The 26,395-nt window shown below is 37.9% G+C and overlaps 1 protein-coding gene across 1 annotated transcript in view; it reads left to right on the top strand.

Annotated features, from left to right (window-relative positions):
• The first annotated feature begins 382 nt into the window (after window positions 1–382).
• Window positions 383–26,395, top strand: part of myo10 (myosin X) — a 408,709-nt gene continuing 382,696 nt past the window's right edge. Inside the window, exon 1 of the mRNA XM_039754892.1 lies at window positions 383–682. Within this exon, the coding sequence (XP_039610826.1) occupies window positions 605–682 (78 nt within the window). The 5' untranslated portion in view covers window positions 383–604. The remainder of the gene's footprint in view (window positions 683–26,395) is intronic.

Here is a 26,395-nt window from a genome sequence, read left to right as displayed (position 1 = left end):
ACTGCTAAAAGCTAGCTGGCAAAGGAAACGTAATTTTACAATGGTGGGTTTAAATGAAAAAAAAAAAACAGTGCTAGCAATTGCATTAATTTCAACAGCCATTTTATCTGTGATGACGATAGAAATTTAAAAGCTTTCAGTTTTAGATTAGCACATTTAGTCAGTCATTTTCCAACCCGCTATATCCTAACACAGGGTCACGGGAGCCAATTCCAGCCAGCATTGGCCACAAGGCAGGAACAAATCCCTAGGCAGGGCGCGCGCACACACACACACACACACACGCACACACACTAGGGACAACTTAGGTGGAGCAATAAAACACGGCAATGAACACCATCCCTGAGCTCACCACCACCGGGCAATGATTAGTTATTTTAAGAGGGTGCGAGCGGTCCGCGTCCCTGCACGTCTTGTGCACACCTTAAATCGTCGGCTCTGATTTCCTGCCCGCCACTTTCTCTCCTTTTTAATCTCTGGACCGGATATTGTTAGCCTCACTAGTACAGCAGTCTCACCAGGTAGCACGTACAGGTCACCTGCCCGGTAAATGTAACTCGCTATCTGCGGGCAACTTTAACTACGACGGATTGTTGCTGCAAACATGGAAATACCTCGTTATTTAGCGAAAAAGGCGAAAAGCAGAAACTGCCACCGGGATAAGTTAACGGACGTTTTTCAGGTATGACTAATCCAATGGAAAATGTCTTCGAATTTGACTTTGCTTTGCACAGGGCTTCGTGGTGGGGTGATGATTCATGTTCCTTTGACATACTTTTTCAGTTTAGGTTTTCTTAAATCTTTGTTTTTTTATTTTTAAAACAAGACTTGGCTTAAGACAAGTTTTACTTGGTTATTATTTTTAGCAAACAGACAAGGCCAGTAAACTCGTCGCTAACCATTAACTTTAAAGTTGTAGTGAGGGGGAAGTGAAACCAGAATACAATGACGGCGTCAACTAAACATTAATATTCATCTTTACATAAAATAGGGAATTCGTTCAGTGACACGCACCGGATCGTATATAGGATTTTTTATTTTAACAAGATTACGTAGAATGACAGCTTAAAAAATATCTTTTAGAATAAGAGAACATGTTTGCTACGAATGTTATGACCTACCTATGCAAATATGTGGAGGTTCGTGTATTTGTTTAACACGCAAAACAAGGGAACATTTTCCGATTAAAGGTTTAAAGTTGTCCCAATTTTGATTTAAATACATGCTGCTTTTTAAATACATGCTGCAATGTTAAATGTGTTTTCTATTGATTCCGATCATTATAACATTTTGTAAAAGATGAGACACTGAAGCCGTTTGTTCATTTTCAACCTTTCATTTTCTTTTCTTGTGCACCGAGCGTACATCACTTTTATTTCGCCAACTCTCTTCCCTTTTCTCCTTTCCAGCCCCAACTAAATACATTTACACTGACCAAGGAAAAAGCAATCCAGTAAGAGATCACAAACAATGGAAATGAATTATATACAGTAACGAAATTCTCTCTCTTCATTTTACCTTCTCTTAAGTTACAAACAGACGACTTTTACTTCTGTATGGTTGTTCATTGCGGCCATAGCTCCTATTGCAGTCATTTTATTTTATTGTCATGGAACGCTTAATTTTATTTAATGTGGCCTGCTTAAATAAAACTGGATTCTTGATTGGTTTTTAATTTTTAACTTGAAAACCAGCTAAAAGTAGGGAATACACAAAAAAGTAGCCAACGGCAAAGGGGATGAGGAGCACATCTTTAGACACCGGTGTTTAGTAAACATATTCAGAGAAAAGTCAACCAAAATGACACTTGGGGCCTGAGTTGCCTCGAAAGCTTGCATATTGTAATCTTTTTAGTTAGCCAATAAAAGGTGTAATTTTGCTTGACTTTTTTCTACATTCATAATGGCGAACACTGTAAACATATTCAGGAAACCGATGTTTAATTCACTCCTGCTGAAAATACTTGCAAGAGTTTCTTGCAAAAACAGTACAATTTGTAGCACTATTGTAAATTTCAGATACACAAATCAACAACAGGGGCATTAGGATCTTACTATGGTAAAATTACAGTATTAGTCACTTTTTATTATTTCACATGAACAAAACCTGAAATACCCTGGTAGGCCCTGCATTCTTAAAAATAAAGGTGACCTGGTGGTTCTTCAGAGCGATGCCATAGGAGAGCCATTTTTGACCCATCCACATGAAGGTTCCAGAAAGAATTTTTTAAAATTTAAATCCATAACAGGCTCCTACAGTAAATAAACATGGATTAATGGTAGCACATCTGTGAAGTACCAGTAAGTTATGATTTTAGAAGGACTATTCCTGTATACAATAATGCAAGCTAAGTCCAGGTTTTCTTAACCTGTTAGTGTCTTGCTAGGTAACCTACAATACATTAAGGAAAGCTGTTTTACCCATGCATATTAGGACATTTTTCAAAGCACAAAGAAAACCACTTTATATGCAAACCCGGACTGAAATGGTGCTTGGTATTGGTATTTAAATAAAATCTTAGTATTAGTAAATAGATGCAAACACTGTGGATTTTGATTCCTGAGACTGTGTTCCTTTTGTTGGCACAGGAGATCTCTATCTTGCTGTCTGTATATTTATATTATGCCTTATCTATCTGTTAATCTATTAGAGTGAAGTTCTGTAATTGCATCATGTTGATCATGGTCCTGAAGAGTGGCGTGTTGCAAAGACGTGCAAATTAGAATTTCAGTGTTCTTTGTATGCATGACATTCTTACTACTAGTACTACTAGTATTGCAAAAAAAACATTATTTGAATCACTGTGCCATTCTTGGCTATTTTCTACAGTTTTGAATTTGCATATCCTTCATAGTGTGTGTGTGGGGGGGTTACTAACGCAGACTTTCTGTTTGGTCAGCTAGTGATTCAAAATTGGCTCTGAGTAAATGATTAATTCTACCTTGCCACTATTACGATAAAGAAAGCCCCCAGCTGTCCAGAACTTTCAGTGGGAAATGTGGGTTGAAGGAATTGGAATTGATATTAAACAATGAGTGTTTTTTTTTTTTTTGTACTTGTCTCCTTTTCTCCCTGCAAGATTAGGCACTAAATATTGAAATAAGAGTTTCTGCTATAACCTGGACACAATTAATACTATTATATAAATGAAAGATAATATTGATTAAAGTTTAGATAAGGTGTAAAAGTGAAGATTTAAAACATTTTTATGCATCCAATGAAAGAGTGAGTTGAAGTTGCAGTCTGCAGTTTCCTGCTTCCAAAAAGTTATAATGTTCATGCCTGTTTATCAAACTCTGGGTTGGAAATCAGAAATCATTTTTCAGAATTTTTTGAGACCCAAGTGCGTGGGATTTCTCTAAAATCAGTTGATTTGACATGGAATGATCCATAAGAAATCTGTCATGAAATTAATGAGACTGATTGGTTATAGCTCATTGGAGGTTTCCAGTGTACTGGGTGACCTTATAGAAGAATGTTTCCAAGATTGCTTCCAGTTGTGAAAGGGCTGAAGAGTAATTTGCAATAAAAATCTCTATAGTATCAGTTTCGCTAAAATTAGACAGACCTTATATACATATACTGTATATATGTATTTGTAATTATGTTGTGACTACTACAGGGCATAACCGGACACCAAAACTCAGGCACAATTATTCCAACTAATGTCCTTGGTTCAAAAGACCATTTTTATTTAACAAAATACCTTCAACCAGGCTGCTTCTTCGAAAGTACGCAATACAATTTCTTTTATTACTTTTTGTTTCTCCACTCTTCCCAAGCAAACTTTATCCACCTCTTGTCCTGACTTTGACTCCAAATCCTGCTTGGAGCACTCTTATTTAAACCTAACTTGGGAATACTTCCATGTGCCTAATTACTGCATTCAGGAAGCACTTTCAAGTCCGGCAGAACTACCTCAAAAAAGGGGACTTGCCTTCCAATAGCTCTCCCTTGCAGCACTTGCAGAAAAGTCAGCCCCACAGAACCACAACTCTCATGCTGCACGTGGGTATCCAAATGGCAACTTGCCAGATGGGATGCTGCACTCTAGTGTACAGGGGGCAACATGAGCACAGGATGCAGTCTCTCAGTGCCTTTCACTCACCTTGGCTCATCAACCATAATTGGAAACAGTAACCATCTTTCCAAGATGCCCTCACAGTATCTATTCATAATACTTGCATCCCAGCAGGTTAAGAGACTCCATCTTTTCCCATCGGGACACCAGTTTGGCTGCATCTTCCATTCAGCTGGTCAAGACCATCCAGGTAATAGAAGAGGGTCCACCTCCATCGAGGTGCCCATTCATCCACCATATATAATATATGTATATTCATTTTTTTATTCCTCAAGATGGGAGCCCATTGTCTAATGCAGTAAGTGTCCAAATATTTTCAGTAAGGGAGTGCACCTTTGTATACACCTGATTAGACATTCTTATATTCTTAGGCTGTTTACGGTGCGATTCCTTTGTTTAAAATAATCTCATGAGTGTTTCACAGTCATTTAGAACTCCTAGCTGAGCTGAGTCAGCCTCTGTAATATGAAACTCTTAAGTACATAATAGTGACTTCATATTTGTTAACTGAACACAGAAAATACTGTAGTTTGGCTGCTGTAAGCACAGATATGCAAATATGACCTTGAATTGTCTCAATAGCTCTTTTACATTGGTGCTAGTTCAAGCAGATGTAGCTTGATTTTCAGTTGTATTCAGATAAGAGAAATATTAAAATGCTAAATAATTTGAAGTAAAAGGACTGAGTTAAGAGGCAAGTAATGCTTTGTCACAGTGTAAATAATATGCAGTACAATGCTGAATTAGGAAAATCCTAATCCTTTAACATTTATTAGGGTTAGGGTTTCAGAAAATTTAGTTGAAGAGGCTGGGTAGTATGATTTCTCTGGAAAGTATCTTGGGTATAAATTACAGCCTGAATGCTGTTTTGCTAAGGAATTTGAATGTTTTCAATGGGTCTCTATGGTAATTCCTCTGTCATTTATTGTCCACATTCCAAAAATGTGCTTGTTGTGCTAATTGTCAACTGTAATTTAGCCCAGTAGAAGTGTGTGCAAATGTGTTCACTGCAATGGAATGGAACCCCAACCAGATTTGATTCCTACTTTGACCCTGCCAGGATAGGCATTTTTAACAATTTTGGGAACCTGGAAAAATGTATGACTCCGACGCCTAATAAATTAAAATTGTAATGAAAAAAAATACAGCAAGTTCAAATGTCCCATTTCACAAACAAGTCATAATTAAGTACTTCTCTGATGTAAGAATCAAGCCCAGTGCATATGTTTGTTACTACTAGTGTGAAGTTCGGCTGAGCTATTATACAACCTGACATTCACATATTGCAATCTGGATTATGGTACATTACAAAAAGTGTTTTCATTTTATTTCAGATATAATGTGTTTAACAAGTTCATTTGAGTGTAAACAAGTGTAATGATGTAGGTGTGTGCTATGGCCCGATGTGTGTTCAGGGTTTCTGTCTGCCCTCTCCACATACTGTATGCTCCCATCCAGGGCTGAACTTTAGCATAACTTTGCACACTACCTGTCCTAGAAGATTTTGAAATTAAAAAGGAACAGATTCTATGTATTGTGACAGGTAATGCACAATTGAGAAAATAAATAAAGTAGATTGAGAAAGTGACAAACAGATATTAGAGGAAGACAGTTATACAAGTTTTGGAGAAAGTGAAACCAAAGAGAATAGTAAAATTTTGGATAATAATAATAATAAAATATTAATACATTTTATTTATATAACATTGCTGAAGAAGCATCTAAGCTTACTACTATTCAACATATGCATTGAGCTGTTCATACTCTGCAACTTGCAATACGAGATGGATTGAAAGATCGTCATGCAGCTACTTTAATTGGGAAATTTTTGCAAGTAACTGTTGCAGCAAGGGCCCCTAAAACAGATGCCATTTTGAAAAGACGTGCAGGAAAAGGAGCCATTTTGGATCAAGCAACACGCTGAGGAAGCACTTATTTGATGGTAAAGCATTTGCTTGAACTAAAAGACTTTCTTGAAGAACTGGTCAATGAAAATGTGTTATTAACTGAAAGCCAGTGGGCATAAGTAAAAGAACTGGAAAGTCTACTTTCTTTCCCCTTTACTGTCACCACGAGGTTGCAATATGAAGATGTAACACCCAGTAAATTTTTCCTTGGAATGGAAGAGCATGATATATTGCCTGAACAAAAATGAAGGGTTAATAGCTGATGGCATCATATCTTCAATGAAGAAAAGAGAGAGTCCCTTACTTGATAATCAGATCTTGTTAGCTGCTATTTATGTTGATCAAATGAGCTGAATTTTGTTGAGCAGTGACCAGATTGCTAATGGAAAAAAGGCACTCTATGACGTAGCAGTTCGCATGAAGGGATTACTACTACCTGAAACACCACCACTGGATGAAGCTGTAAGCACTGGTAACTCAGGATCATCCTCTTCAAATGAAGAATTAAGACTGTGATTCCTTCTTGGACAAAATGGAAGTGTCAAAAGCAAAGCGACGTTACCTATGCATGAAAGATAAACGACCAGTAAATGTCCAAATGAAGAGATTCCAGCAGGAGTTTTTTAAAAAATCATTGAAACTGACTGTAGAAGAAGCCATCCTTGTTGATTATTGAGATTATTATTGATTTTCCTAGAACTGTAGCAGCAATGCCTCCCACCCAAGTCAGTGTTGAAAGACTATTTTCCACTCTAAAATGATCAAGTCAGATTTAAGAGCTTCTATGAAATAGGATCTGGCAGAAGCAGTTCTGTTTCTTAGAACACTGCATTGAGTTAATTTTGGATTGCATTTAACAGCTATTCTACTTGACAGCTGTATTTCAAGTTTAATATATAAACTGTTTTAGGTTTTGTAGCGTTTGTTTTTGTTTTTTGTTCATGTAGTTAAGCTTTGTTTTTGTTTTAAAACTACTGAATAATGTGGTTTATATTTTTGAACTGGTCCTGATTTTTATGCATGCTACTACTTTATAGCCACTTGATAAAACATTAAGTAAAACCTTATTGTTATCATTTTTTGTCTTTTGTTTAACTGGCCAAAACGGTAGAGAGTCAGTTTCCTAGACAATAGTTCTGTGGTTAAACGGCATGTATGTTTCCTTCCTTTAATCAACATGGTAAATACATTAGCATATTCAATACAGAGGAGTCCGAGTTGGGGAGTCGGAGTCAGAAGTACCGGAAACTAAGGAGTCGGAGTTGGACTTGGTGTTGAAGAATTTATCTACTGACTCCACAACCCTGATTATTAGAGGCTTGAACAGGGCTGCAAAGCTTATTAGTAAACTTCTTAAAGGATTGTGATAAAGTGTGGTCTGCGGCTCTGAAAGAATGGCTTTTGTTAAATAATCCATTGGCCGTGTCTGTCTCTGTGGGCGCACTTGTGCAGCTGCAGGGAGTTGGTGAAGTAATTGTGGTGAATCGCACCTGCATGTGAGGGTGCGATCTTTCTCAATTGCTTCATCAGCTTCTTGCTGTGCGTGATTGAGGCGCTGTGCCCACAGAGCCTTGTAAGTACAAGCCGGCACCTTGAGGAGAAAAAACAGAGAGACAGAAAGGCATATAGAGTGTGAGTGTGCATTGGGGGCAGAGAGAGAGAGAGAAAATGAGAGAACAAGGCAGCACAGCCAGTGGTGAAGGAGTGAAGGATTGGTGCTCTATGGATGGATCATCCCCACTGATTGTGTAGCAGAGTGAGAGTGTTTAAGATGGTGTACTCTTCAGGGATCCGAGGGACGACTGCATGTGTGAGAAGGATGACGAGAAGCAACTGACCTCGAGTGATCTGGCAGACGCTGACGGAGGCAGCCAAGACGGAGGTCAAGATGGAGAGGACCGCAGCTGCTGAAGTCTCTGCAAGCTGAGTGAGCGATGGGTGAGCTGGGGAGGCTTGTAAGAAATTGTGCTTGGCTCGTTTGACCTAATAACTGCTGTTGGTTTTTATCCTCGTGTTTAGTCTTGTTTTTAATCACCTGATTGTTCACCTGTTTTTATGGATTATTTATTTATGAATTTTTGAAGCACTGCACTTTGTTTTTGAACACTTTTGATTTTGTTTTAATAAAAGCACTTGTACACTTTACACATTCCCATTGCCTGGAGTGTTTTGTCCCCATCTGCCACGCTCATCTGGTTACGTTATTGAGGGTGTCGGGTTTAAGAGGATAAGGTTGGTATTTTTCAAGTCTGAAGTTTTTGTTCAGAAACATTGTACGTATGAATTTGCCACAGAAAATCTCTCTCTTCTTCTTTTGGCTGCTCCCGTTAGGGGTCAGCACAATGGATCATCTTCTTCCATATCTTTCTGTCCTCTGCATCTTGTTCTGTTATACCCATCACCTGCATGTCCCCTCTCACCACATCCATAAACCTTCTCTTAGGCCTTCCTCTTTTTCTCTTCTCTGACAGCTCTATCCTTAGCATCCTTCTCCCAATATACTCAGCATCTCTCCTCTGCACATGTCCAAACCAACGCAATCTCGCCTCTCTGACTTTGTCTACCAATCGTTCAACTGTAGCCGACCCTCTAATGTACTCATTTCTAATCCTATCCATCCTCGTCACACCCAGAGCAAATCTAAGCATCATTAACTCTGCTACCTCCAGCTCTGTCTCCTGCTTTCTGGTCATTGCCACCATCTTTAGCCCATATACCACAGTTGGTTTCACTACCATCCTGTAGACCTTCCCTTTGACTCTTGCTGATATCCGTCTGTAACAAATCACTCCTGACACTCTTCTCCACCCATTCTACTCTGCCTGCATTCTCTTTTTTTCACCTCTCTTCTCCAATCCCCATTACTCTGTACTGTTGGTCCCAAATGTTTAAACTCCTCCACCTTCACCAACTCTACTCCTTGCATCCTCACCATTCCACTGACCTCCCTCTCATTTACACACATGTATTCTGTCTTGTTCTTTCTGAACTTCATTCCTCTCCTCTCTAGAGCATATCTCCACCTCTCCAGGGTTTCCTCAACCTGCTCCGTACTATCGTTACAGATCACAATGTCATCACCAAACATCATAGACCACGGGAACTCCTGTCTAATCTTGTCTGTCATCCTGTCCATCACCATTGTAAATAAGAAAGGGCTAAGAGCCGATCCCTGATGTAATCCCACCTTCACCTTGAATGCATCCGTCACTCCTACCGCAAACCTCACCACTGTCACACTTCCCTCATACATATCCTGTACAACTCTTACGTACTTCTCTGCCACTCCCGACTTCCTCATACAATACCACAACTCCTCTTGAGCCACCCTGTCTTATGCTTTCTCCAGGTCCACAAAGACGCAATGCAACTCCTTCTGGCCTTTTCTATACTTCTCCATCAACACCCTCAGAGCAAACATCGTATCTGTGGTGCTCTTTCTTGGCATGAAACCATACTGCTGCTCACTAATCATCACCTCACTTCTTAACCTAGCTTTCATTACTCTTTCCCATAACTTCATGCTGTGGCTCATCAATTTTATTCCCCTGTAGTTACTGCAGTCCTGCACATTCCCCTTATTCTTAAATATCGGCACCAGTACACTTCTCCACTTCTCAGGCATCCTTTCACTTTCCAAGATTCTATTAAACAATCTGGTTAAAAACTCCACTGCCATCTCTCCTAAACACCTCCATGCTTCCACAGGTATGTCCTCTGGACCAACGGCTTTTCTATTCTTCATAGCTGTCCTTACTTCCTTCTTGGTAATCCGTTGCACATCCTGATTCACTATGTCCACATCATCCAACCTCTTCTCTCTCTTGTTCTCTTCACTCATAAGCTTTTCAAAGCACTCTTTCCATCTGCTGAACACACTCTCCTCACTTGTGAGTACATTTCAATCTTTATCCTTTATCACCCTAACCTGCTGCACATCTTTCCCAACTCGGTCCCTCTGTCTAGCCAATTGGTACAGGTTCTTTTCTCCCTCCTTAATGTCCAACCTCTCATACAACTCATCATACACCTTTTGTTTAGCCTTCGCCACCTCTCTCTTCACCCTGCGCCTTATCTCCTTGTACTCTTGTCTACTTTCTGCATCTCTCTGACTATCCCACTTCTTCTTTGCTATCATTTTCCTCTGTATACTCTCCTGTACTTCCCCATTCCACCACCAGGTTTCCTTTTCCTCTTTTCTCTGTCCAGATGTCACGCCAAGTATCCTTCTTGCTGTCACCCATACTACATCTGCTGTTGTTTCCCAACTGTCTGGTAATTCTTCACTACCACCCAGTGCTTGTCTCACCTCCTCCCTAAACTCAACCTTGCAGTCTTCCTTTTCAAATTCCACCATTTGATCCTTGGCTTTGCCCTCACTCTCTTCCTCTTCTTGATCTCCAACGACATCCTACAAACCACCATCCTATGCTGCTTAACTAAACTTTCCCCTGCCTCCACTTTGCAGTCTTCAATCTCCTTCAGATTGACTCTTCTACATAGGATGTAATTTACCTGTGTGCATCTTCCTCCACTCTTGTACGTCATCCTATGTTCCTCCCTCTTCTTAAAATACGTATTCACCACAACCATGTCCATCCTTTTGGCAAAATCCACTATCCTCTGACCTTCATTTCTCTCCTTGACCCCATACCTACCCATCACCTCCTTGTCTCCTCTGTTCCCTTCACCAACATGTCCATTGAAATCCGGTCCAATCACCACTTTCTGTCCCTTGGGTACACTGTTCATCACTTCATCCAACTCACTCCAAAAATCTTCTTTCTCATCCATTGTACACCCAATTTGCGGGGCATATGCACTAACAACATTCATCATACCTCCAGTTTCCAGCTTCATAATCATTACTCTGTCTGACACTCTTTTCACCTCCAAAACACTCTTGACATACTGTTCCTTCAGAATAACCCCTACTCCATTTCTTCTCCTATCCACACCATGATAGAACAATTTGAATCCACCTCCGATCCACCTGGCCTTACTCCCCTTCCATTTAGTCTCTTGCACGCACAATATATCAACCTTCCTTCTCTCCATCATATCGGCTAATTCTCTCCCTTTACCAGTCATACTGCCAACATTCAAAGTTCCTACCCTCAGTTCCACTCTCTTTACCTTCCTCCTCTCCTTCTTCCTCCGGATATATCTCCCCCCTCTTCTTCTCCTTTTTCTTCTTCGGCCAACAGTAGCCCAATTTCCGCCAGCACCATTGACTAACAGTACTGGTGGCGGTCGTTGTTAACCTGGGGCTTGACCGATCTGGTATGGAAATTTGTATCGTTGTCCGCATATTTGATTTGGCAAAATTTTACACCGGATGCCCTTCCTGATGTAACCCACACCATTTATCCTGGCTTGGGACAGGCACAAAGAAGCACACTGGTTTGTGCATCCCCTGTGGCTGGGTCAGAAAATCTCTCAATGATAAAAAAAAAAAATCTTGGAAGTAGACGATATGTAATTTTCTTGGTAACACTTTAATGTCCTGTGTGACAAAAGGACAGCTGCTGCACACGCTTTTAACAGTAGAATTACCAGAGCCTACGTAGACACTCATAGATCTGGCCCACCTTAAATCCGTTCGCACCTCTCCACCAGCGTCCTTTGTCCTGTAAATGTGCCGATAAAGACAAGCAGCAAGCAGCCGGCTATTCCATCCCCCCAACAACTTAGAATGTGCACGAACTTCTCCCAGCTCATGCCTTGATTGATTATCAGGGAGTGAAGTGGAGATTTAGAGTGGAAATAATAGATTGTTATTTGAAACACATGCATTTCATGTGTGTTCCATTTCTACAATAATCTGTGCAAACACATTTTTAAAATAGAAACGTTTTTCATATTTTAGTAGTAAATTACAAAATGTAGGCATAAACTGTATAATGTATGAAGCCTGAAGTCCAAAGATCAAATAAACACTTTCACAAACCATTCAAGGACGATATAACAGCTTCCGTGGCATAGCGGCAAGATTTGCTGCCTTGTAATCAAGAGTCCCTGGTTTGATCCCGACTCACTCCTATATTTGCTGTTTTCAGTACTTATTATTATTATACAGTACACAAATACATTTGGTTTGCGTCTGTAACACACGGTGTACATTTATAGGACTTGTAAAAGTCTTTTTTTTTTCACTTTTATTCTCTCTAAATCAATTTCACGACACATACTCAGGGATCTGACGCTTTTAGTTTGTGAAATTTATTTTTTGCATGAACATCTCTATTTTAAAGTTCTATAGAGGCATTACCACTTATAACCATGGCTTGAAATTCATTTTTGAAGTGGAGGTTTGGGATGACTTCCTCTAAAAGTATCACACGATACAAAAAGGGAGAATAAAACTGTGTAATAAAACAATGTATATAACTTAAAATCTAATCTTAAAATTGCTATAAATACAAGCTTACCTTGCTGTCGACCTCCAGTGATTTCTCTTTATTTTATGACTCTTTTTGAAACCATGTAAATAGTCCATAGTCCAACATCAATGAATGTACATTATTTTGCTTGGCCCCAGTCTTGCCTCTCTGCATTCTCCTCTTCTTAATTTGATGTCACTTTATAAGTGCTCTGCTAAAATCAAACTACTCCTGAAGAGGCCCATACTCTGAGGTTTATATTTTTCAAAGAAGAAATTTGGTTTGATTTTCTTTTGTGTGCTGAAATCACATTTCCACAAGACATTTGAAGCTAGTATGATCATGGCTATTTGATGGAGCCTTCAATTTGAGTAAATATACCACATTGTTCGGTACAGTTTCTGCAAACTGATCATTGGTGACATGTTTCAGCACAATAAATTCTAACCTAATTTCTTATGCACTTATATTTGAAGAAAATTGTTTCAACAAGTGTACAAGTTTCTCATCATCATAAAGGCTGGAATTTTCACTGAACTCTTTGGCAACTGCTGTTTTCTTTAATTCAGAAATAGTGAGCTATGTGAAAAGCTCCTTGGAGTCAGCTCAGAATTGTTTGTTAGGTTCATCTATTGGAAAGCTCCAAAAAGTTATCAAAGGCAAATTTTTGAATGATGCAATCAAGTAGTCTATCTGCTTTAAACTTGTTACCATCAAGGGAACAGGAAAACTCCTTTTCTGATGGCTCAGAGCAGTGGGTTATTTCTATGATATATGTATATATTGTATCAACTTATACAAAGTGTTATTCCTGGGAGCACTGTTTTGCAGTTATTGTTTCAGGGTATCCTGCAGAGACAATGTAATCATACATTCTCAGAGGATTTGCATAGAAGTATCCTCCTGCATAATACACCCTGGCAATTATCTGAATAATACAGTGACATGCATGTTGGTTCACATCAGGATCTTGTGTCTGTGGGCCATTTGGAGGTCATGTTCTCCTAAATAAGGTCTGCTATAGAGGCCTTTAATTTGACAACACCCTACATCTGGAAGAAGAAGTTTTCCAGTTTTCTATCCATCCATCCATTTTCTAACCCGCTGAATCCGAATACAGGGTCACGGGGGTTTGCTGGAGCCAATCCCAGCCAACACAGGGCACAAGGCAGGAACCAATCCTGGGCAGGGTGCCAACCCACCGCAGGACACACACCCACACACCAAGCACACACTAGGGCCAATTTAGAACCGCCAATCCACCTAACCAGCATGTCTTTGGATTGTGGGAGGAAACCGGAGCGCCCGGAGGAAACCCACGCAGACACGGGAGAACATGCAAACTCCACGCAGGGAGGACCGGGAAGCGAACCCGGGTCTCCTAACTGCGAGGCAGCAGCGCTACCACTGCGCCACCGTGCCGCCATACATATAGTAACCCTACCATCTCCTTCTTCATTCAGTAAAATACACCTGATCGTGCCAGACAGCAAATTTTACATGTAAGGCATCACAAATGGTAACTTGCAGCATTGTTTGCTGTCCAAGTGCATCCCTTTATAACCACAGTCTGATCTGTTTTCAATGAATATTGCAAGCAGGAGAATGTGCCATGTTACAGAACCTACATAATCTGAAACTGGTTCAATTAAACAAGACAGTGACTTCATTTTACTACAGTGACTTGCTCAGTCCCTATCATTTTAATAGAGCACTTGAGTTTGAATGTGTGTATAAATTCTGCAGGAACCAAGTGATGCTATCAGGTCAGCAAGGATGAAAATGCTAAAAGAATGTTTCCAGCACCTTGGTCATGCCATACTGTCACAAATTTGGGCTGTTCAGGAGATAAAACAGGCTTCGAACTAGTGCTAGATTTGAGTAACTTTTAAAACTCCCACTGAATGTAGACGCAAATGAAAGAAAGTTTCAGAAAGAAAAAATGTAAAATTAAGACCAAAACACCAGATGCTTTGCAGGGCAGCAACTGAAACTGTTTGAGAAGACAAACAAACCCCATCACCAAGTAGAATGAAAGAAACAAGGTCAGTTCTGGGGGACTCATCTGGATGCAGGTTTTTACCCAAATTAAGCAAATGCTTGTTTCCCAATTGGACTTTTTGGTTAATCCATAAATTAAAAATCTAGTGTTTGCTGAATTTTTATTTCAATGCTGTTATTTTATAATGAACATGCTAGTTTGTGTGACACTGAAGTAGCCACAGCTTTTGCAGTAGCCACAGCTTTTCAGTGATTTTTAAACCCCAGAGTAAGACAGTGCAAAGCAAAAAAAAAAAGAAAAGAATATTACAGTGAAAAATAAAGCTGATAGGTATTAACATGAACACATTAGAATTGCTACAGATAAATGGCCACGAAATCTAGGTCAAAGCTTATTCACCTATCTAGGAAGTGTGGAAGATGGAACAGATACAAACTTATACTCTGAACATAAACTAGGCAAGAACACATCTGAAGAATCAATCAGTATGGGCTAGTGTTGAGATATCCTTTGAAAGCAAAGTAACATTTTTTGGTTCAAACATTAAGGTAACCAAGAAGATTTCTTGCCAAGCCTGTTATAAGGTATATGATGATATAGAGGAAAATTCCTCAGTCAGTAATAATTAGGTTCTTTTAATTAAGACAGCACATGAGAAAAATATATGGATATCTAGCCTGAATGTGACATGAGAAAGGAGCAAGGATTGATGAGGGTAGGGTGTTGAGGAGTTTGATGTAAAACAGTGATTTTATAGTTTCAGAATGTTGAAGGGGATGTTTGATTACTTATGCCAATGATTGTCTTTAAGACTGTCTTAGAAGAACATGTGCCTGAGATGTGTCTTTTCTATCAGAAAATGTGTAGCACTTGGGCTGTATTGGCTGGCAACAGTCACTCCATATGCTTTATTCTGCCACTTTGCTTTCTTTTTATTGGCATGCTGAGTCAAAAATGTAATCCTTGTTGATATTCAACGAGATTGGACAAAGTTTGTTTAAACAGTAATGTAAAATGAGATGAGGTGTGTTAATATACATGATTATTTATTTTGTTATGATTAAAGTGTTGAAATAAATTTCATTTCAAGTTGTGTATATCTGAACTGGATTTTTGTACCACATGTAAAAAAATGTTTTATATCCTATGTCATGCATGTGCAGCTGAGGACTCCCTCACCGGCTCGATCGAGGTATGTAGTATCCTGCTGAGGCAAGGGTGGGTGGTGCCGCCAAACACTGTTTCTCTTTCTTCCCTTCCAGCTCAGAGAACCCGCCTGGTGAGGGCAAGTACAGTAGCTCAGCCTCTTCTGGTCCCACCAACAAACAAAACCTGGGCATCCCAGAAGGGGACGTCACGTTTGGCTCAAGCAGGCTGTAGGATGGAGCTCTCTAATAGCCAGACCTGCATGGAATGGAGGCGATTCCATTGGTGTTCTAAAAATTCTTTGCTTTCGAATCTGTGATTGCAGCACCTAACCACACCTTCTATCTAAAAAAAGTGATTACAAGTAGCTACTTGGCTGTAAACACTTCTCTGTAAAGAATGGATCTCTGTTACATAAGAGTGGGAAAAATGAATTGAGTTGCAGTGTTAAAGTAGCCTAAGCAAGTTTGGTTTCAACTTTTGGTGGTGATGTTCTATGATTTAGTCAAGATAAATGAAACCAGCTGTACTAAGGATATTGTTCTGAGAATATTTGTATTTAATTTGTTTTTATTACATTATTTGCTTTATCTCCATGTCAAAATTGCTGTGCAATGACTTCTCTTACGAAGATTTACATTTATCACAGATTAGAGACAATGATGGAATACTCCAACCATACATATTTTTTATTTGTTGCTTACCTTATATGGTTAGTAATAAAAAAAAATTGAATCTCAAGTTTTCATGGGGATTGGAGATAAAGTTTATGGTAGAATTGATGTCCAAGGACACCAGTGTTGTACGAAAGAAAATGATATCAAAACATTCATTGTGGGCGGTGTGGTCTCGTGATACTCGACATGTCAGTTATCCAGCTGTATGCTCACCATGTGCAAAACACATATCTTTTTTACTAAAACATTATGAAATATATGCCTCTGAAACAATCAGCGCTGATCTTGTTCCTATTCATGCCATATGCTGATTTTTGCAGATTTATTACATTTATTGCATTTTTGATTTTGTTTTCTCTTGTACAACGTGAGTCTCATAAATTTTGTTATCTCCGTTCATTTTATATTAAAAATTATTCTTGCCTATCACTACAAATGACATAGAGTGAGTAACACGTAAAAAAAAAATTGTGTGAGGTATTCCTTTAACTATCCTACTGTAGATCATTTAAGGAGAATTTTTAATTCTGGTGTGATGTACCACTAATGTTTGTTTAGTTAAAATTGTAGTTTCTGTGATGTGTTCACATCATGCATGCTAAAAAAAATGAAAAAGACAGTGTGCAATAAAACATTGAATCTTCACAAAACAGTTATCAACTTTTTAAATGCAAAATGAGTCGTTCTTGATGAAGATCTCATAATAAAAGAACTTAGGACAAAGTGTTTGAGTGAGTAACTCACTGAGATTCAATGATATTAATGACTCTGTAAAGTCACAAAGAAAATGCATTAAACTCATGCAGTCCCTAGCACTGTGGCGTAGTAATGAAAACTGTGCCACCTGGTGAAGTGAGCATAAAAGGAGCTCTATGAGTGCCACCACAATGTTTGGTTGTGGAGAGGGGGAAGGACATGCGCACACAGCACTTAGAAAGCACTTCCAACGTATCTCCCAAGTGCTAGAGTTCATCAGCTCTGATGTGTAGCTGTCTGCGACGATATGAGAGAAAGGGTGGCACAGCCAGATGGCATGCCTAAGGTTTTGAGGACCACCTCACCAGCAGATTGGCACAATGTGGCTAAGTCCATTTCTCTGTTTCTGGCAACTCCCGGGTCATTTATAATATTCTCTTTCATTCAAGCACACACACAAATTATTAGTTCAGAAGTAACAGGGAATATCTTTGCAAAATAAGGAAATAAGCTTCCATATACAGTAATGAAATAATAGAAGTAGTTGTCTACAATACAGAAACAGCTATTTACATCTGAGCATCAACACTCAATATCAATAACAGTGCTTGGAGATAACGTTAAGGGGTGAACCCACACCCCTGGCCCTGAAAGATACTGTGGGAAAAGACAAATGGCACAGTAGAGTGCACTCTCCTTATAAAATGAATGAATGGCCATTTGGTTTTTGCTTTGTGCCTTTTTATAAAAATTATGTGGTTATACTGTTTTGCAATGTTTATAAGTTAATGCGACAAATTAATATATGTACCATGATTGTGATGAAATAATGTCTACTTGAAAAATAGCAAACTTACCCTTTAAGATTTTAAATTGCACACTTTGGAGATTAATATTTAAATTGCAAAAATGTATTTTCCAGTACAACCAGCAGATGGCACTTTTGATTAAGGACTTATTACTGGCCAATTCAATAATAATTTCAGTAATTTCTGAAACATTTATATAAATGTAATTTGAAAAGCTAATCAGCATTAGTTTCACACACATAAGTAACTTAGCTTTTTTTGCTGATACCTTCAGATGTTTTGATTTTTATGAAACAAATACAGTACACAAAACACTGAAGTTACAAATAATTTTTTCAGCATTTTAGCTAGAACTGTTAATGTATCCTAGGTCTAGAAGATGAAAGTACTTTTGTGCTATTTGCTGTTCTGAGGATCTACTGTAAATCTGGGCTACTCTATTCAGTCCTTTCAGGTTTACAGTGATAACAATCTTTGTATAAAATAGAGGCAATTGTGAGACTGCATAGGTTAATATCATTCAGGAAGTTCACAATTGACCCGTGGTACGTGTTAAGCAAAGTCAACGAGTATTAATTGTTGTGACATATTGGCCTAGAGGAGTCTATTTAGTTTGTACCTGACTCATTCACATGGTTTCCAAATTACAGGTTCAGGTGTGAATAACAATGACTCTGTTGAATGTTATCAGTTAGTTTAGATTGAGTAACTCAAAAGTGTTTAGACATGTAACCCACAAAACATTGCCTTATGTTGAAATACAGATCTGTGAAGTAATTGTTTTAATGAAAATCTTTTTTTTTTTCTTTTTTTTACTGAACATTTTACCAAAGCAAACCTTACACTTTAACATCACTAAGTACAGAGTGTACATTCTCAAAATAGAAAGAGAAGATTAGTTAAAACATCTTATTAATAGATTTGAATTAGCATGAATAAGAGTTATTAGTAAAATGTTATTTCTGCTATCAGTGGATGAAAGTGAAAATCTGTGGACTCGATCATCAGCCACAAGTTGTTCCACATACAAATTACAGATCCCACCTTCATGTTAAATGGCATGTTACTTTAATAAAATTGAGTCAAATATGGGCTGTTATAATAATAAAAGCCAGTAGTATTAAGTGTGAAATGACACAACCATCATGATTGTGCACATTCGAGTTAAATGGACCCTCCTTTGCTTATACAGTTTAGAAAGACCTCTAAATTGCAACCACTTCTTAATTCTGATTGCTCAGGTGTTGAATGGGCATATGCTGTATCACACAGTTAAAAAGTAGAGCAAAAGCACAGTCCCAGGGAATGGTTGTGTATATAAAAGCTCATATTGTTAAAGTGAAGTGATATGTATTTTAATCACTTTCTTATATTAAGGGCTTGGATTACTAACCTTATCCAGATGCAGCGTGTGTGTTTGCATATTGAAGTTTGTGAAAGGTTAAAGAAAGACGTTTGTATTAGGTTAATTGACCCTCCCTGGGGGTGTATGGAAGTGTGCCCTACAATGGACTGATACTTTGAACTGGTTTCTTACCTGTGATCATAAGATTGGCAGTGTGATACAGAGTTGGATAACTGTGTTGGAAGATGGTGAGTGGATGGCTTCCTTCTTTACATTTTTTGATGAGCACTATTTTAGTGTGCTTTTAACTTATAATCTTGATTAGTAGTAAGGAACAGTATCATTTGTCAAGTTGTTTTAAACTGTTATATAAAGCAGGGGATCTTAATCAATGGTTAGAATATACTAAGAAAAATTGTATATACAGTAAACTAATATATCTCTTTATTATCTGTATCATTAGTAAGATTTGTTTATGTATTTATTGGTTTAGTTGTTTATTTCATGATTACTCTTTTCACTCAGATCATAAACAAATATTCCACAAATAAATATTCCACCTTTCATTACTGAAGTGAAAAGAAAAAATTATAGTGCAAGTACCACTTAGCATGCTGCTGTAGTATAACTTTATTTTTACTATGTACTTTTCATACCATTCACAATGCTAAGATCCTTTAAATGGGTAAATATATAAAATTGGTTATTTAAATTTGATTAATAAAAGCACAAATATAAGCAAATTAACATGTAGATCAAGACCAAAGGCATTTAATATAGCTGTGACTCCCTGTTAAGTGTCAATTTGAGCAGGACTGAATATTCTGGTGTGTTAAACTACACTAACTTCTTCAATATCATTAAAAGAACTTTATTACAAAACATGGGTAAATTAAAGAATATAATAGACTTGTTAAAAGTGGCCTAATGTATTTTCAAAAATGCAATTTCCTTTACTTGAAACCTATGTAATTACTGTATATCCAACAACAACGGTCAAAAAACTGTTGCTCCTTGTCCTGTTTAACAGCAATCATCTGACCTAACCCCCTTTACAGAATTAAAAGCTAGAAACAGGATAAACTAATGGAGCACCCACTCATTATACATAAAGCATGATTGATCAACTAATACTTAACTTTAATACCTGTACAGACATGTGTATATTATTATACAAATGGCTCTTACTTTTAGCATTTCAGTGTGACTTTGTAATAAGTGTATAAGTTTAATATGTCACTGTGCTCTGTGCAAATATATTTTATAAATCTGCCTTTTTCTACTTACATGCACAGTTGACACATTTAGCACAGGGGCTCATCATTTAGATGAAGTATAAGACAAGACAGATAAAGACAAATGGGGAAACGTGCACTATTTTTGTACGTCAGAGTCAGCATGAAATTGTATCCTCTTTGCCTTGTTTGGAATTGTATTATTCACCTAAGTGCGAGCCTGCACATGAAGAAAGAGTATAAAGCCTTGGAACATTGCCCGGCACACCTTTGAAGGCGAAGGACGGATGGAAGATAGCGTCATAGCATTCAGGATAGCATTAAAGAAAGCTAAGTTATTTCTCCTGTGTGATTTCTTACCACCATATCACTAAGGGAGGGGTATCGCCTTTTAATATCATATCTATATAGTTTCAGGTTATGTAACATGCCGCAATTACAAAAGAACTCATTCCAACAAGGGAGCTAACGCCTCCTGCTGGATACAGATTTCCACTGTAAATCTACTTTGTTAATTTTAGATACAGTACTTCAGTGGCAGAATTGACTGGCTTTACTTTGTAGTTTTTTTTTAGTGCAGATAATTTACATGTGTGTTTATATTAAAAAAAGAGTTAGGCCAGGCATTGGGCATAAGGCAGAAACAATCCCTAGATGGGGCATCAGCTCATCGCAAGGTGAATACAAGCACTCACATACACAAGCGTCATTTTAGCATCACCAAATCCCCAAATCTGCATGGAAACCCACAAGGAAAACATTCAAAATCCAGGCAGGGACCACCAGCAATGTGACACCATGCGAGACAACAGCACTATTGTGCTGCCACCATTCTGCCCCCATATGTATAATTAACAGTAGGCCTATTCATTATTTAAACAAAGTTAACGATTTATCTGTAAAATGTAACATACATACTTTAATGCATTTCATCATGAAAGTGATATCAAGTACACATCTAAGGATTCTAAATGTGCAGAGAATTAGAATATCATAAATTTAATGTGTGTGTGGTGATCTATTGCTGCTTGCCACTGCTGTCAGGTCAGGAGGAAGCCCCAGAAGCATGTAGCGATTAACAACTGGGTCAGTTTTAAGATGATGTTTATGATGGTCTTCTTTAATGATAAAGAAAACTACGAGGTTGAAGTAGACATTTCGAGATTAAAGCCGAAATTTCCGCTTTAATCACAAAATACACCTTTTCACCTTGTCCTTAATTATGACTCAAATATGCTGCCGTACATTCTGATGCTGTTGTGAAGGTGCAAAAAAAAAAATGTAGTGAGACTTTTAAAATGTATCCTGTCATTACGTTGGGAAATATGCAATGCTTGAATATAAAAGCACCACGAATGCTTTTGCATGTTAGCATTTTGCTTCACCACATCAAACCAATTCACAAACATCGAAGCATACACATCGATCCCAGATGATCCTCAAAGCGGCTTTCTGTCACATGTGTATAGTAAACAGGGACTTTGATGTCACAGTCCAGTTTTTATCACACTGTGCCCCCCCCGACGTTTTGCTTTTACTGCAACTCATGGACATGTCACGTTAATTTCTGAGGACGTGCTCAGAGGACGCTGGGAACATGTGGCAGCCATGATGTGTGCGTGTATACATTCTGAGCGTGAAGTGTATAAACAAGCCTTTAGCGTCACAGGTTGGAAAACCTCTTTGAATGTAGATAATTTGCTGGTTTTGAGATAAGCATTTCGAAGATGTATTATGTTCTTTCAACATGTAAACTGTACAGAGTTCCATATTCTATGGTAGCTATGGTTCTAATTATGATGACTACTTCTTATTCCCCACTCCATGATTTCTCTCTAAATCCTTGCATCTTCTTATGATTACTGGATCTTTGAACATAACTTATACCTGGGACATCAGTGGTCAAGAACCAAAACTAGCCTAGTGAGTACCACAGATATCAAGATTGGAGCATCAAAAAGTGCATTTTACAGCTTATTCAAACAATCAAATCAGTTGGCAGTATTCCAACAAAAAGTGCAATTCTGTTCATTTTTGAACAAATGAATAAATAATGATAGAAACAATTGCTCTTTTGTGGGAGTTAACATCAGTCAATAAATATATAAATCCAAACAAGGGTTAAAATCAAGTATAACTCATTTAACATAAAATCAGGGCTTTTTTTACACCAGTAAGCCTCAGTGCTTCTCTGCTTGCTGTCTTCACCACGCTTATCAATCTGGTCTACACAACCATTATACATCCCAGCCACCTCAGCCGGTCACTGCTGGGGAACCCAAAGCAGGCTCTGTCATCCTACCACTATCCATCCACTCTTAAAGCCCTTCAGCCGCTCTTCCCTGGACGCTCAGCAGGAGTGACCTGCCCCTGGAGTGAAATTCCACTTGCTTCTGACTGCCTCCCCTCCTGTCTTCTGCACCTGCTTACGCTTCCGATGTTACTACTCTTGTAATCTCTGCCTAGATTTTCTCTCCCATTTGTCTTTCTTTAAATCCTTTCTCTTCTTTTTCAATTATCCTGCAAAGACTCCTTTTATAACGTGTGGGATCAGGTGTTTTGCTTCATGACCCACCGGATGTCAATGAGGAACAGTTGAGCTGATTTCATGTGCACATTAACAAGCAATCAGCTTGTTTTCTCATTGAACAGCTTTTGGCTGCACGCTTCACTGTGGCACACACCCTCACCCATCAACCCATTGAAAATTCTGCAAATATTATTTCCTTGTATCACATTTTATTTATATATATATATATATATATATATATATATATATATATATATATATATATATATATATATATATATATATACACACACACACACAGTGGTGTGAAAAACTATTTGCCCCCTTCCTGATTTCTTATTCTTTTGCATGTTTGTCACACACAATGTTTCTGATCATCAAACACATTTAACCATTAGTCAAATATAACACAAGTAAACACAAAATGCAGTTTTTTAACCTAACTGTGGTGTATCACACCTGAGTTCAATTTCCGTAGCCACCCCCAGGCCTGATTACTGCCACACCTGTTTCAATCAAGAAGTCACTTAAATAGGAGCTGCCTGACACAGAGAAGTAGACCAAAAGCACTTTAAAAGCTAGACATCATGCCAAGATCCAAAGAAATTCAGGAAGAAATGAGAACAGAAGTAATTGAGATCTATCAGTCTGGTAAAGGTTATAAAGCCATTTCTAAAGCTTTGGGACTCCAGCGAACCACAGTGAGAGCCATTATCCACAAATGGCAAAAACATGGAACAGTGGTGAACCTTCACAGGAGTGGCCGGCCGACCAAAATTACCCCAAGAGCACAGAGACGACTCATCCGAGAGGTCACAAAAGACCCCAGGACAATGTCTAAAGAACTGCAGGCCTCACTTGCCTCAATTAAGGTCAGTGTTCACGACTCCACCATAAGAAAGAGACTGGGCAAAAACGGCCTGCATGGCAGATTTCCAAGATGCAAACCACTGTTAAGCAAAAAAACCATTAGGGCTCGTCTCAATTTTGCTAAGAAACATCTCAATGATTGCCAAGACTTTTGGGAAAATACCTTGTGGACTGATGAGACAAAAGTTGAACTTTTTGGAAGGCAAATGTCCCGTTACATCTGGCGAAAAGGAACACAGCATTTCAGAAAAGAACATCATACCAACAGTAAAATATGGTGGTGGTAGTGTGATGGTCTGGGGTTGTTTTGCTGCTTCAGGACCTGGAAGGCTTGCTGTGATAGATGGAACCATGGATTCTACTGTCTACCAAAAAATCCTGAAGGAGAATGTCCGCCATCTGTTCGTCAACTCAAGCTGAAGCGATCTTGGGTGCTGCAACAGGACAATGACCCAAAACACACCAGCAAATCCACCTCTGAATGGCTGAAGAAAAACAAAATGAAGACTTTGGAGTGGCCTAGTCAAAGTCCTGACCTGAATCCAATTGAGATGCTATGGCATGACCTTTAAAAAGGTGGTTCATGCTAGAAAACCCTCAAATAAAGCTGAATTACAACAATTCTGCAAAGATGAGTGGGCCAAAATTCCTCCAGAGCGCTGTAAAAGACTCATTGCAAGTTATCGCAAACGCTTGATTGCAGTTATTGCTGCTAAGGGTGGCCCAACCAGTTATTAGGTTCAGGGGCAATTACTTTTCACACAGGGCCATGTAGATTTGGATTTTTTCTCCCTGAATAATAAAAACCATCATTTAAAAACTGCATTTTGTGTTTACTTGTGTTATATTTGACTAATGGTTAAATGTGTTTGATGATCAGAAATATTTTGTGTGACAAACATGCAAAAGAATAAGAAATCAGGAAGGGGGCAAATAGTTTTTCACACCACTGTGTAACTGTGTAATATATATATATATATATATATATTCTTAATAAAAATCAGTTGTCTACAAACATCTTAATATGGTCATTTAAATTAATAAAAGACTTTCCTGTTGGACTACATTTCTAAACTTTTCACAATGCATTAAAAGTGCTGTGTTTTTTCTTCATTCCCACACTACACACAATTCCAACCAATATATTTCCCAATATAATATAAATCCTGATTAAATCTACAGTATTCTATTTAAAGTCTATTAATTATTATTTCTTTATATGAATAACTGTTGAATTTAATGGTGTCCGTGATCATTGGATTTAATTGATATACCTGTATATCCCTATTGCTGTATTTCCTTATTGCTCTATTTGCTACTCACTTATAATTAACTTCTTGATCACATTAATTTTCCCCAAAGGCACTTTTAAATCTGCGTGTTCTTTACCCATTGCCTTTTTGTGATAACGTGTCAGCAGTTTCTACCTAGTAATCCTTTATATCCAGTAATCTATACAAGTTTTATTTATATATAATCCAGTTTATTCTCTGCTTCTAAAAATCAAATCCTCCTTTTAATCTCAGACTCTAATTGCAGCACAGATGATAAAGAATCTGTTAAAATAGCAGCTTTCTAAAACTTTATTTCAACTACCCATTCAAGAGATAAGACATTGTCCGCATTTCTACTGAGACTACTGGTAAATAATCTGAACCTGTAAAATCAAATTTTTTCCCAGTCTTTTTAGTTTAAAATGCTGAATCCAGTCTGTTATTTTTTAGATCATTATGGTCATTGTACTTCCTTTCTTTATAGTCATTTATGATATCATTTTGATACATTAATACATTTTTGTCTTTTACTTCCTGACCTTGGATAAAATCAGTATCTGGTTTAACTAGATAGCGTGGTGGTTATACTGAAATTCTGTTAGTTACTATTGAATACTGAACATAATTCCTGGAGGCATCTTCCTCTGACCTGGAAACCGGAACAGAAGCCGTTAGTCAAAAACAATATAATAGCCTCTCCAATCCACCATTTAAATGAGAACACATAAGATACTAAGCCCATGTTTTTGGCATCTAATTAGTTTTATTTCATAAGCTTTATTTTATCAGAAACTTTTAAAAATGGATGACATCATCAGTGGTGCAATGTTTTATTTAAATTTGATTATTAAATATTTAACAAAATTTATTTTCCCCCTTAAACCACTTAAACAGATGAATCATTTACTCAAAGTGATTTGAATTGCATATTAAAATTTAAGTGTCAGCTGATACAATGTAAAATAACACTCCTGTGATGTAATATCACAAGATAAAATACCTGTTTCTATACAGGTTTGTCTTTTAAATTATTAGTTAAGTTAGGTCACCACTAGAGGTCACTGTGCCCTTAAACAGTTTTCATCTCCCCAACAAAAAGCTAAATTATTGCTTATTTTTCAAAATTCTGGCTTTTATATCCTGTTGTCTTAACACAAAACAATAAGCAATAAGCTTAATTCCATGGAAAGCAGTACACTAAATAGCAGATTATTCAATTCCAGAGTATGTGTTTTAAAAAAAACGCACAGTATCAAATAATCAAAATTAAGATTTTAATACCTTTTTTCTTTTGGGCTAGCTTCATAACTTCATAACATTGATCATATTTGAAACAGAAGTGTGAATCTTAAAGTTTCAGTACATTCTAGGGTCAAAGAAAATTCCATATAGAATGCATCCAAAATCTACCCGTTTAGTTCTCCTAGTCTTCAGGGTTCT

The sequence above is a fragment of the Polypterus senegalus genome, chromosome 5 (genome assembly GCF_016835505.1).
Source record: "Polypterus senegalus isolate Bchr_013 chromosome 5, ASM1683550v1, whole genome shotgun sequence".
NCBI classification, from domain to species: Eukaryota; Metazoa; Chordata; class Cladistia; order Polypteriformes; family Polypteridae; genus Polypterus; species Polypterus senegalus.
The sequence above is the reverse complement of the archived record's forward strand: the minus strand, read 5'-3'. Positions and strand labels throughout refer to the sequence as shown.